The sequence below is a fragment of the Chelon labrosus genome (genome assembly GCF_963514085.1).
Source record: "Chelon labrosus genome assembly, chromosome: 14".
Lineage (NCBI taxonomy): Eukaryota > Metazoa > Chordata > Actinopteri > Mugiliformes > Mugilidae > Chelon > Chelon labrosus.
The window spans coordinates 29487486-29502512 of record NC_140347.1 but is presented as its reverse complement, the minus strand read 5'-3'; the positions used below and the strand labels follow the sequence as shown (position 1 = coordinate 29502512).

The following is a 15027-nucleotide window of genomic DNA, read 5'->3' as shown; positions in this document are numbered from 1 at the left end:
AAATGTTTTTAAATCAAAATGTGTCATGGATCAAAACGTACATAAACATAGGTGTTTGAGCACAAGTAGGCCAAATGCATCAATTCAGGTGGTGAATGAAAGAACCAGTCATCAGTATAATCTGATCTGATTTTAGCTTAAAACCCTATTTATGCTTGTTTATTTATAAATAAATGCCCCCAATTGTTTTTTGCTTGCGCGCTTTGTGCACTGGCATGTACAGGGCCCAGAATTTGGTGATATGCCCCTGCTTGAAGATGATAGTTCCCCACTATCCTTCCAGTTTTTAATAATGTGTTGGACAGTTCTTAACCCAATTTTAGTAGTTTCTACAATCTCCTTAGATGTTTTCTCTTCCTGATGCATGCCAATGATTTGACCCTTCTCAAACAGACTAACATCTTTTCCACGACCACGGGATGTGTCTTTAGACATGGTTGTTTAAGAAATGAGAAGCTACTCATTGCATTAGTTGAGGTTAAATAACTTGTTGTCAGCTGAAAGATAATCACTCATGCAATAAATATCCAATAGGAGTCTTGCACCTCTTTGGTTAATTAAATCCAGGTGGCGGCAGTGCCAGGCAGTGTACATTATATATTGTGAAAATGCCATAGTATATATGTACATTTTTAACAAATGGGGACTGAGCAATTACCCAATGCCTCATTAGGATTATTTAAAGGTGATAGTTAAGCTACATAGTCTCAGTGAAATGTGTGACTACAATAGCTGTAATAACTACTGTAACTTCCTCTGAGCTATCTGTATGCTGCCAAATTCTTGCACACATCCGAAAAGAATGAGCTCCAATGTGCAAAGAATACATTTTTATTGATTTATTGTTCATTTGAGTCTCAGAGATATGAACCCCCTTTTAAAAGTATATCAAAGAGGATAAACATTTGACAGACTTTGAGTCTGTTCATTCAAACAGAGGGAAAATGCTTGTTTGTATCCAGGTTTCAGAAAATGCAAGCGGAAAAGGATATCAATGAACAAGGATGAGGTATGAATACAGTTAAACAGGAGAAGAACAAAAAGAGAAGCAGTGAGGGACAAAAGATACAAACAAATGGGATTACAGTGTAGTAATGAGAAGACTTGACAACCAGACATCTCACCAGTTGCCATTGTAGCAAAAGTTCAAAGCGCTCTGCCCTGATGTTTTTCTTCACTGAATATGTTATATTTAGCTGGTACCAAAGAATGAGGTCAGCTGACTACCTGAATATACTGAATGACCAGGTTATTCAATCAATCGATCTTTTATTTCCCTGATGGCACCGGCATATTCCATATCAGTCGTCTTATTCCTATTACAGGATTGATGGGAATTATTACACTGAATGCCATTTTGGCAGAGTAAAGTAACCAGTGAAAACACACTGCCCCAACAGTTTGGTTGCTCATCGCTGGAATATTTAATGTGATTGTAGCAGGTGTTACAACATATAGCAGTCCAATAACTCAGTTAAAGAAGAGCGCTAAATTCCCTACACACACACACTGTATGTAATCCCCAAAATGATTGTTGGCAGGTGAACAAGATATTTAGAACTGATGATTTTTAATGTTAACCCCAATATACAGCAGGGCTATGGCAACGGTGAATAACACACACTAGAAATCTTCTCATACCAGACCTAATAACTTATCTACACAGGTAACTTCACATTCTGCCTTCAGTTGTCTCAAAGGCGTAACCAGACCAGATTTCCTGTCTTCTAATGAACTGTCATAACATCCTTGCAACAGCATATCTGTATATTACAGTGACAAGTTACACAATCAATGAATGCACTCATAAATTAATGTGGTGATTTTTATATTATCTGTTATCCACAGGTGCCTTACACTGTATGGAAAGATCCTACTAGCAGCAGGAAACGTATGTTAATAAATCTGCAGCCCGTGATTTTAACATGTCTGCAATACACACCTCAACATATATCACCACAGCCAATTATAATTGTAACCATAATTGACACCCACACTCATTTCATGCTGGTTATTCCATTAAAATATAGCCCTGTATGTTTTCACTGAACTGGCAGGAGGGTCTGTGTACTTTTTGGTAATACAAGTTGAGTTTTGAACTCTAAAATAGAAAATAAATAAATTGTTTATTTGATTTTCAATTTAAATAGCAAAACCAAAAAATAAATTTACCTTTGTCCTTTGATTTTTGAAAGAGATTAAAGAAAGAGAACTAAAGATATTTGATTCATATAAAACTAAGTTTTGTAGGTGAAGAAGAAGAAAACAATGAAGAAGAAGTTATTTACAGCTGTCAATGACTTTGCAGCTCTCTATAACAAATGTTTTGGTCGAAACGGACCACATACATGACTTTGCAACAATATTGAGATGCATTTTCAGACTTTATGACACAAGGTATGTCCTCTGAATTTATCTCTTAATGTTTGTCTTCTGAATATGGAAAAGCACAAGTTTTGTTTTGTTTTTTTCTGCTAGAAATATTTGAAAATTTTGTGCATGCCCTGGCAGTAATAATGATCCATGCCTGGGAGAGTACTGTAGAAGTATTGACTGCCGCAAATAGGCTACTTCCGGTTTCGTTACCCATGTTTTTGACTTGTCCCACTTTCATTGTTTAAGTCAAAGAAAAGTTTGTCTAATGTTAACTTTCACTTTTTCATTTCAAAAAACTGAACAAAAGAAAGATTTCTTTTTTTGTTGGTTTTGAAATTAAAAAATAAAATAACAGTTGTTTTTCCAGTTTTCATTTCTGGTTTTAAAAGCAAACTCGAAATAACAAAAATGCACAGACCCAGGAGGTTAAAATATATGAATAAGTCAAATACTCTGTAACGATTATTCCATAACTAAATAATTAGGCTGAGGTAACGAAGCCCCATAATTAGACAATATGTAGACATACTGAACTATGTCACAGTTTTAATTAAATAAAACAAGTTGCAAGTGTAGGCCACACAAAAATTATATGGAAAGGGCTCATGAGGGTTGTGGCTGCTGAACTGATCTCAAACAACAAATTTTCTTGTTCTTAAAAATACATGTCACTCTAGAGAGTAAAATTCACAATGATCAAACAACACCCTGGAGGTGTAGTATTGAGTGGACCGTCTCCTCCACAAGAATTTAAGCTGCTATGATCCCTCTGACAAGCAGGGAGGGCACAAATTTAATGTTAGCCTGAGCCTCAGCTCTACTTCCACTTGAGCTTGTCTTAGTTCTGTAGCGATGGCAGCAGGATGGGTTGACTCAAGGGTGATGTCACAAATCATAGTCAAACTTGTACTCATGTGACAGGTAGATTCTGCGGAAAATGAGCATGGCTAAAGCCAGAGTGAGCACTACAATGAGGAGTGCAGTGCCGGCATGGCTTTCATCCCGAAGCTGGCGAGCAGCTGGGGCAAAAGCTACTCTGCTGGCTGCTGACTCTGCACCATCTCTCTGGTTGAGCTGGCTGTGCTGCTGGCTGGGCTGCTGGCTGTGCTGCTGGCTGTGCTGCTGGCTGTGCTGCTGGCTGTGGCGCTGCCGGGGGCTGAGAGGATGACCGGAGCTGGTAGCAGTGGTTGTCTGGGGTCCCTCTGCTCCAGTGGCTGAAGACACTTCCACCTATGGAGGTGACAGACATTGTGTTCAGTGATGGGGACTTTTTAAACATTTTTCATTGACGCACAAAAGAATGTGCTACACACACCTCCTTTTGCATCAACATGATCTGTAATTAACCACATGCCAATATGTTATTTAATGAAAGAATCACACAGAGTGTACAATTCTTTAATTTGTTTATTCTTGTTTAGATGTATTTATTTTTTGGTTAGTTAACAGCTACAAGGGCAGAATATTTTAACTCTCTCACTACTAATAAACAGATATCGCTTTTCTTGCTTTTGTCTTTTCAGGTGATCGTTTATAATAGCAGTTGAGTGTTTTTTTTTTTTCTGAATAAATCTGGCAAAGCTCCACTGACCAAGAACACATCTGCTGGGTAGGAGGTCTTTAATGTGACCCAGGATGTATTGTGTGTTCAGACCACCAAAGAAATGCAGACAAATGTGGACAAATGTGACACAGACCACCTCCAAATATGATCAGAGATCAGATTTCTCAAATGTGACGCAAATGCGTCCTGGGTGTGCTCACACATGTACTTTACACTGGTCACTTGTGAAGGGATTCCCCAGGACAGATATTAATGCATGATTTGAACGAGGCCTCAGTGCAACCACCAGAGCTGGCATGTAGAATCGTTTTTGTTCCTGCATATGTATATCATTTTGGAGTTCAGTAGAATATCAGCAGGTAAAAAAGCATACTACCAGTTAAAAAGAACAATATGAAAAATGACAACATTGATTGTATGATGTGGCACTTAAAAATATCGACAATTCTATCCTTTAGTTTGGATATTAAAATCAGTGAATGCTGCAGATTGAGGAGAAAGATTATAACTTAATCATTCTTATTATTTGCCACTGTTGCTTCAGAAACAATTAAAACTTTCACTTTTCGATCTCGCTTTATTGTGTAGTAGATGTCATTTTAAAAAGATACACTTACAAATTAAGATGATTCAATGTTTACTGCGATTTATTAAACTATCTTCACTATGTGGCTGGTTGGACTGTGCTTTATAAAATGGTTACCAACATGTTGCATTAAAAAGACAAACATACAAAACCATGGAGACAAACTTGTTCCGTAGGTGTTAGGCTGAGAGCAGGAAGGTTATGTAGTTTTCTGTGCAACCTCACAGTGGCAGTATAATGCCTACCTGTTCAGTGTGTGGCCTGTCAGCAGGTTCATGGCTTGCAGATGTGAAGGTGTTTCCACGGGTGAGGGTTGAAGACTCGCTTTCTGCACAGCTTTCAGTAGCCTGTCTCATCAAACTGGACTCGGCCTGCAGAGACACACACTGCAGACATCTGAACTGTTCCTTGGCTCTTGTCATAAGGTTGGACAATATGACTTCAGAAGATGATATGCTATACATATATATATATATATATATACACAATGATTATCTTGTTATCATACCACTTGTCAGTGGGTGGGATAGATTAGGCAGCAAGTGAACATTTTGTCCTAAAAGTTGATGTGTTAGAACAAAAATTAGTAAGTGGAAGGATAAAAGTGATGGCTATGTATCAGAGCAAATCCAAAATCATCATACAGCACAAGACAAATAATGCAGCTCAAACTGCTGAAAATGTTCATGATGATTAAAGTGCCAGAAACACAGTGGATCAGAGCTTGTGTTGTATGGGGCTATGTAGCCGTAGACCAGTCAGTGAGCCTATGCTGACCACTGTCCACTCCCTACACTGGTCATATGAGTATTAGGACTGATCAACCAGCAATGGAAGAAAGTATTCTGATATATACAATCAACACTTTGATGGTGAATATATTGTAATTGTCAAAAATATTAGACCACGGAAAAGGCTTTGAAGAAATACCTTTTTTTTTTTTTTTTTTTAACCCAGCTGCACTGTCATTTTACAACACGCTGTGGAGTACTATTAAATGCTATTGATGGTGATGATTTATATATGCTATACATATGTGCAGTGCAAGGTATGTAATGCATGAGCAGTCTGTTCTCAGCTTAGAGTTATTTTCAGTGCTGTCTCGTGTTCTATTTGTATTGTTGTTGTGGTTGTAGAGCATGTTTTTTTTGTGTTCTTGATGTCAGTGAATGTACCTTGCGAGAGATGTAAGTAATGGTAGAGCTGAGAGTTTGCCAAGCGAGAGCTGCATATTAGAAGTGTCAGACTGACAGTCTTTATGGTGTTGCCGTGGGTTACGGCCGACAGTAGCCCGTGTTCAAGCATCTGTAAACTTGGGGAGAAGCCTTGGTAGCGTCCTTTGTGTGAGATGCTACAATATATATTTAAGGCAAGAATATACACTGCCTCACCAAAAATAAAAGTCGCCACAAAAAGAAAGGTTGTGGACCGCCTCCAACTGATTTATTTCCATCCACTCTTTTCACCAAGATCTTGTATTAATGATGGGAGAGTCTGACCACTACACAAAGCCTTCTCCAGCACATCCCAAAGATTCTCAATGGGGTTAAGGTCTGGACTCTGTGGTGGCCAATCCATGTGTGAAAACGATGTCTCATGCTCCCTGAACCACTCTTTCACAATTTGAGCCTGATGAATTCTGGTATTGTCATCTTGGAATATGCCGGTGCCATCAGGGAAATAAAAGATCGATTGATTGAATAACCTGGTCATTCAGTATATTCAGGTAGTCAGCTGACCTCATTCTTTGGACACATAATGTTGCTGAACCTAGACCTGAGCAACTGCAGCAACCCCAGATCATAGCAGTGCCCCCACAGGCTTGTACAGTAGGCACTAGGCATGATGGGTCCATCACTTAAACTGCTTCTCTTCTTACTCTGATGCCCCCATCACTCTGGAACAGGGTGGACTCATCAGACCACATGACCTTCTTCCATTGCTCCAGAGTCCAATCTTTATGCTCCCTAGAAAACTGAAGCCTTTTCTCCAGTTAGCCTCACTGATTAGTGGTTTTCTTAAGGCTACACAGCTGTTCAGTCCCAATCCCTTGAGTTCCTTTCTCATTGTATGTTTGGAAATGCTCTTACTTTCACTATTAAACATTGCCCTGAGTTCTACTGTTCTTTTTCTTTGATTTGATTTCACCAAACGTTTAAGTGATCACCGATCACAATCAATCAGGATTTTTTTCCGACCACATTTCTTCCTTGAAGACGATGGTTCCCCACTATCCTTCCAGTTTTTAATAATGTGTTGGACAGTTCTTAACCCAATTTTAGTAGTTTCTCCAATCTCCTTAGATGTTTTCTCTGCTTGATGCATGCCAATGATTTGACCCTTCTCAAACAGACTAACATTTTTTCCACGACCACGGGATGTGTCTTTCAACATGGTTGTTTGAGAAATGAGAAGCTACTCATTGCATTAGTTGGGGTTAAATAACTTGTCAGCTGAAAGATAATCACTCATGCAGTAAATATCCAATAGGAGTCTCGTACCTCTTTGGTTAATTAAATCCAGGTGGCGACCTTTTTTATGGCAAGGCAGTGTAGATTTCATTGTTGCAAACCATTACTTTCTACTGTGTTTATATTAGTGACATCATCTGCGACTAGTCGACATCGACTCGACTTTCACCACATAATATTCGATATTACATGCCAGGCAGGGGCAGTGTATTTCCTTTGTTTCTCTCTGTTGCTTGCTTTCGGATGATCCGCTTGATCCAGTCTCTACCCTCACTGCTGCTCGCTTTTGGATGGTCCGCTTGAGCCACTCTCTGCTCTCGATTGTCTGCTGCTCTGCTGCTCGCTCTCAGATGGTCCGCTTGATCTAGTCTCTGGTCCCTGCTGCTTGTTTGCTATTCTGCTGCTTTATTGCCCGACTATTATTTTGATTTCTGTTATTTAACTTATTTGTTATCAAGACGTGTGGACCTTTGAATACCATTTATGTTAGCTATGGTAGAAGGTGCGGACTATAGGTAAGATTGGTGTACCCTATACACCTCATCACATAGGTGACCTTTTGTTTATATACACTAGGATTATTGGTTGGTGCCACCTGTGTATTTTTGGTCACACTTTTTGTAGAGAAGATAGTTAGGCCTTTTGTTTGTTGTTTTCAATATGGAGAAGTTTGTTAGCCAAGACTAGTTTTGTTATATTACTTTCATTTTATTTGGCATAACCACGTGGTCCAATCCTTCCCCACTGTTTATGCTTCAGCTGCATGCAGAAGTAAAGTGCTTTATTTGTCATTATACAACATAAATACTAAACATCATACAACGAAATTGCATGGTCGGATGGAGGGTTAGTCCTACACACCCGCAACGGTGGCTGAGGGCAGTTAAGTTAGCTCTGCTTGTTAGCCGCTGAACCGCAGTAGCAGGCAGAATGAACCCAGTCACAGGTGATAGACACACGCCGAATTCAGAGTTCCCAAACACAAGAAGCTCAGCTAAATCCCCATACCAAGCATTGCCACCGAAATGAAACACAGAGAATATTTTCTAGCTCGATAAAACGCTAGTTAGCTAGGTAGTTAGTCTGAAATGCACTGTGAAGATCCTGGTTGTTTACATAAAGACGAGGAGGTTTCTTGAGTGAAGTGTGCACTCTTTTTATCATACTATCTTTGGGGTTACTTCCCAGCATCAGCTGTGTTTCTCACTTGCACACCGTGAAACAGGCCCAGGAAGTTTGTTTGTTGTTGTTTTTGTTTGTTTTCTGGCCCTGAAGGTCAAAACACAACGACATTTCAGAAAACACAACGACATTTCAGAAAACACAACAACATTACAGAAAACACAATGACATTTCAGATTACGGAAAGGGTAGGGATAGGGCTGGGCAATATGGCTGAAAAATGTATCACGATATAAGTGCTTCATATGAGTCGATATCGATAATTAATTCGTTTTTTTAACCTATTCTACCCAGACTTCTCAACTGTGCTGAGCAGGAGCATGTCCTTCGCTAAATGATACGCCACTGCATCCGTTATTTCTTTATATCGCTTTGATGTTCTGTCGTATGGCATACGACTAAACTTTTTCGTTGTCTGTCATTTTGACTGACCGGGTCATAAAAATCCCGTAATAACCCATTTTTACCCGTCACATTATTTTTTTTAAAATGATAACAATGACATATTCAATAGCATTTAATTTTCATCCATTTGTAATTAATATTCAGTAGCGGTGGAAAAAAGATTCGGCTCATATAACCGGCCATCAAAGACGACTCAAGAATCATGAATCTAGACGTCTATTTGACCGGCTCAGTTGAGTCCTACCACGTTTGATTGATATATAATCAATAAACGGCACCATCCAAACATCTTACATCTCACTCGGCAGAGAAACAAAACATACTACCCGACTTGACCACTAGCAAACTAAGGCACTCAGACACTCACTCACTCACTTACACACAATACACAGAGAAACAAAACTTAACTGACTCAAAACCGCTGCTCGTGGATCCCTGCTTAACCGAGAGTCAGCAGCCACTCACTCGGCCGGCAGATAAACGACCCTTAACTGACTCTACTACTAATCAAGAGAGACAAGAGCCAGTTAATATGCTCACTCGCCACCAAGTTTGCAGACAACATCGGTCTGACTCTTGTCTGACTTAAAATAACCAAAATATTGCCAAACTGGTGACATGACCTTTCCTTTTTTATCTACAATTTCCTCTCCCGCTGTCGCACTGATATTCTCTTTTCACTAGTGGTGGGCGGATCGATCCAAATATCGATAATATTGATACCAACGTTGGTATTGAGACTGATCGATACCAATGCAACGAGATCGATACTTAAGTTTCAGTTTCTCTCGTTTCATTAAAGAGGCGACCTGACTGTCTAAATGCCGCTGCTGTCACAGAGCCGGCTCATTTTGCTCCTCTTCCCCGCCTCGTGTGTTTGTTGTACCGTCACGTGACTCCGCGACGCCAGGTGACCAAACACCGCCCACCGCTACCAGCCAGGCCCAGACAGCAGCAGCTATTACACACAGCGCAGAGACGGAACAGAAGAATGGCAGATAGAAAGAGTAGGGCTGTTTGGTTATATTTTCGGAAAATGAAACGATAGCAAGTTGTACTATTTATAAAAAGGCTGTAAGACACAGTGGTAACACAACAAATTTGTATAAGCATATAGACATTTTTAAAATCCCCCGCCCACCTGGCCCCGACAGACCCCTGAAAAGAAGAGAAGAACTGGACTAAGGGGGAGAAATGATGTCTTATTTTAGTATTGTATTGTACTTCCTAAACACATCCTTATATTATTTATAATATTTGATGTGGAATGATAATTTTGTACATCCAAATCCAGAAAGAAGTGCACTGAAGGGAGATATTTAGTTTTATAATTGTATTGTAGTTTCTGAGCACTCTGCCTGAAAAATTATTTGTTTTTATTCGTCCTCAAGTGATCATTTTGTGTTGTTTCTGCACAAAAACTTTTATTGTGATAAAGTATTTTCTTTTTACTTCTAAACTTTGCCCAAATTCTGTACTGGATTTGAACTGATTAATAATCCAAAAGGTAAATCAGAAAAACACTTAAATGTCATGAAAATTCATTCAGATTTAGATTGATTCAGATTGATGATGCATCCACGTAATTATTAAAAAGTATTTATATCGGTATCGGTATCGGCGATACTAGCCCTGTATTTACTTGGTATCGGATTGATACCAAATCTAGCGGTATCACACACCTCTACTTTTCACTCCACGCCGTTCTTTTTTTTGTTGTTGTTGTTGATGCCACCAACTTGGCTTAGCTGGGCCGTGATAGGTCGAGAGGCTAAAGCCCTTCCTCTGCCTACATCCCCCAGAATGACTTACAGTTCTGGCTCTAGCCAGAGAAGACAGATGGTTTGAAAGAGGAGTAAAGGAAGTAAAGGAAGCCATCTATGTCAGACTGGAAAAATCTTCACTAAACAGAGGTGCTGGACTGAGATTTAATCTGCCATCTATTTACAATACAGTTTTAACTTCTGTCCCCAAGAAGTTTCAATCTCATTCACACCTTGACACTGGAGCCTCTGACGGACAAGAGTCGTTAGAGCACCATTCATAGGGAAGAGGACGGGGACAAAAACAGTCCCCCCTCAACAACAGGTAAGTACCCAGTCGTTAGTGGTAATTAGCTGCACCAGTTTCTGGTTATTAGCATAACAAGCAAGTTTTTTCAGGAGGAGTTCCTATTTAAACCTCAGACTTCCCACCAGTCCCCTAGAACTGAAGAAGCTACTCGGATGAGTGGTGAAACGTCTTCTCAAAAAACTCTACAAGTCCAGTTGACTTTTTTTAATCTTTGTTGGATATACCATGACCGAGATGACTGAGAACCTTCACAGACATCTGGGTTTTCTTCCTATTTTTCTGTAATGGAGATCAGGTGAAATTATCGAACATTCTATCGAACGTATTTCTATTGATATCGATCACGTGTCTATCACGATAGATATCGTGATCATTTTATCGCCCAGCCCTAGGTAGGGATAATACTTCTTGTTTCTGATTGGACAGAATCCGTGCTAAAATATAAGCTGATGTGATTGGTTGTTTTGCTGCCAGTATTGCAAATTTCGGTTTATGTTATGCTTGGTTATTCACTTTGTGTATACAACAATATTTCAAATGTCTATGCATATTTCTTATTAGAAATCTGCTGCATTTAGAGTCAAACTTCATTTCTATTCTATGGTCTTATTTGAATGGGAAGAGGTGTACGTAAAGAGGTCTGGGCAAATTTTCTAAACGAGCCAAAAACAGTTGTATTTGGATGGAGTGAATAACCATTATGACATATTCGTGAAATATAATCAGTTTTCCAGTCTGGTACCTAAGAAAGGTCAATTTCCACCTGGACATATCTGCGTTAAAACATCTGTAAAATTGCTCAGGTTCACCTTTTTAGCATCTACTTTTGCATACTTTTGTTACTCATGAGATATTACTTAGATTCACTGGGCTACTATTCCATGATTCAACAGGTAGATTTGACTCTATATGAGGTGTATATGAGGTGGGGTTTTTTTGTAGGCGGAGATGAAAAATGTACATATCCACTGGGCGGCTGTGGCTCAGTAGGTAGAGCGGGTTGTCCACGAACCAGAGGGTTAGCGGTTCGATCCCCGAAATGTGCCACATGCCGAAGTGTCCTTGAGCAAGACACTGAACCCCCAGTTGCTCCCAGTGCGTGGCACTGGTGTGTGAATGTGTGTGTGCTTGTGTGAGCGAATGGGTAGATGTGTCTCTGACTGTAAAGCGCTTTGAGTACCAATAGGTAGAAAAGCGCTATATAAAAGCAAGGCCATTTAGGCCATTCCTGATGAATTTACTCTGAGACAGTAACACATGTCTTCATTCTGACACCTCTGTAGTAATCTCCAAGGTCTTGTGCCTGTACTTTTTACTACTACTACTTTTTACAATTGTCTGACAGCTTTAGTTACTTTTTAGATTACAATTTTTCATGGCCTTCCTATCCAGTGAAAACCATGCATCTCCAAAGATGAAGTGTTTATGGGTTGAGAAAATTCTCCTACTTCATGATGCGAAGCCTGCAGAGATAGAGAGCCTAACGACAAACTTGCTTCAGACATGCTATTATTATTTATGCTCTTCTTCAGTTATGTGAATTTAACTGTGTCATTGTATCCTTTACTGTGTCGAGCACACTGGATGAAAGTACGTAAAAACAATTGCAATTGCTGTGGGGAAAGTGGCCAAATGTTAGATTATACCAATTAGTTTATGAACCAGACAAAGAGTTATCATTTTGGGGACAGAGATTCTGGTCTTGCACTGAAAATAACTGTCATAACAGCCCAGTCTAAAATGTAGCAAAAGTAAACCTGATGAGGCTGTCAGAATGAAAGACAAACTTACCTGAATACCTGTGGTAAAATTAAAGCTACAAAACTGCTCAAATTTACCAAATCAAGTAACCACATCATTTCAATCTGATCTCCCATGGGGTAAGAAAGAGTGCCAAGAGAGCTATACTACTATGCATCATTCACATTGGTATACAATTCTTAATTCTTTCTGGCATATTTTACAGGTTTTTGATGATGACAATGCTGTGACTGTCTAAGAGGCCCTTACTACACATGTAATCAACATCTTTGTGGTCAGCAAAGCCAGAGATCCCCAAAATCTCCCTAAGCAAGCAAGAATAGCCATTGAGGGAGCAGAGGTCGCAGAGGTAACCCTGATGTGGCACATGCTTATACCTACGTGATGGGCCTTATCTGCGTCTTGGAACTAAGGCACCCTAACAAACTGAAATACACCTTTGAGGTTTTTCAGAAGATATTTCTAGAGCTGGAGGATGTCAACCAATAGGTGTCCTCCCAACTCCATGATCTCAAGGTCAATTTACATGCATAAAAGCCACACAGACATTGCTGAAGGTAGAGGTTTTGAGTGAGCTCCCTCTTGTCAAGGTTTACAGTTGTTGGGTTTCCACTGCATCTTCTCAAGTTTTCCAACACACTTCACACACCTCAAGTTTACATTTTCATGCTACTGTTTTTTACAACCTGGACCTTATTTCTAGCATAAAATACAATTTTTATATTGGACAGATTGACCAACACATAGATAACATACTTGATTTAAGTAGCTCACTGTGCATTTTCGGTTTTCGGCCGAAAGATTTTATCACAGAAACAGCACTTCCGAAACAGGATGTTGTGATGACGCAAGCAAAAACCGCAGCCAGCAAGTATTATATAAATATTATATAAACACCCACTGATAGCGATTTGCATTTAATATATCACCTGAACTCCAAACATCCAAGCAAGGAAGTTTCCCAGTGATGGTGCCAATACGTCGATCGTGATGACCGGTAGATCGCGAAGGCGTGTGGGTAGATCGCGGGCCATTGGGGAAAAAAAATGTTTTAAATGTTAGTCTGATTATTTATCTGCTGCACCTCCAAAACAAACAGCAAGACAAACGTTCATCTTTTTGTTTTGTTTTTCACTTTTTATTGCGACATGCCCGTTCAGCGGCACACATCCACAGCCATGCGCAACTTCAATTAAGACTACCATCTTTCTTAAAGGGACAGCGCTACTTTTCTAAAGGTGCTGTGCACCAATTTTTCTTGCACAGTGGATCGATGCTGATTTCCAGCTGCAAAAGCTTCTGCTCCATTATTATTTAACATGAGTGGGGTCAAGTTAAACATTTTATTTGGAATTTTATTTTATTTTATATTGTGCATTGTCTTCATTCGGTCTTCATTTTCGGTTTTCGGTTTCGGCCAAGAATTTAAATTTCGGTAAATGGTAAATGGCCTTGCTTTTATATAGTGCTTTTCTACCTATTGGTACTCAAAGCGCTTTACAGTCACAGACACATCTACCCATTCGCTCACACATTCACACACCAGTGCCACGCACTGGGAGCAACTGGGGGTTCAGTGTCTTGCTCAAGGACACTTCGGCATGTGGCACACTCCGGGGATCGAACCGCTGACCCTCTGGTTCGTGGACAACCCGCTCTACCTACTGAGCCACACCCTATTTCGGTGCATTCCTAATATTTTTGTTAATATTGTAAAACAACTACATGTACTAGAGCAAATTACTTACTCAATCTGACTCCAAAAAGATCTAGGTGAAAAACAATGGCAGAAATGGCAAGCTTATTTGGCCAATGAGTGAGACTGCATGCGCATAGTGTGTATGATACTTTGTCTTTTGGATGTACTGATCACCCCCGGACCTTGACCATGTGTAACTGTTCAATGTTTTATATTTGTCTTTTGTTTTACCCTTCTGTACTAAAATATAAAAAAATATATATATAACTAAAGAGTTTAAAAAAAAAACACAGCTCACCTCACTTGACAGCAACATTTGACAAATTGTTAGAATTCATATTATGGCAAGAACCAATCAGCTAAGTAAAGAGAAATGACAGTTCATCATTACTGAAGGTCAGTCAGTCCAGAAAATTGCAAAAACTTTCAATGTGTCCACAAGTGCAGTTGCAAAAACCATCAAGCGCTACAACGAAACACGCTCACATGAGGACCGCCCCAGGAAAGTAAGACCAAAAGTCACATCTGTTGCTGAGGATAAGTTCATCCGAGTCACCAGCCTCAGAAATCGCAGAGTTTTAGTAGCAGACACATCTCTACATCAACTATTCAGGGGAGACTGCGCCAATCTGGCCTTTATGGTCAAATAGCTGCTAGAAAACCACTACTGAGGAAAAGCAACAAGCAGAAGAGATTTGTTTGGGCCAAGAAACACAAGGAATGGACATTAGACCAGTAGAAATCTGTGCTTTGGTCTGATGAGTCCAAATTTGAGATCTTTGGTTCCAACCGCCGTGTCTTTGTGCGACGCAGAAAAGGGGAACGGATGGTATCTACATGCATGGTTCCAACCGTGAAGCATGGAGGGGGAAGTGTGATGGTGTGGGGGTGCTTTGCTGTTGACACTGTT

General features: G+C 39.8%; 1 protein-coding gene across 1 annotated transcript in view; it reads right to left on the bottom strand.

The window, feature by feature from the left end:
- Positions 1–815: 815 nt before the first annotated feature.
- ube2j1 (ubiquitin-conjugating enzyme E2, J1) overlaps positions 816–15027 on the bottom strand; it is a 60029-nt gene continuing 45817 nt past the window's right edge. The window contains exons 7-8 of the mRNA XM_084560575.1: positions 4772–4897; positions 816–3606 (exon numbers count right to left, since the gene is read on the bottom strand). Of these exons, the coding sequence (XP_084416701.1) occupies positions 3262–3606; positions 4772–4897 (471 nt within the window). The 3' untranslated portion in view covers positions 816–3261. The remainder of the gene's footprint in view (positions 3607–4771; positions 4898–15027) is intronic.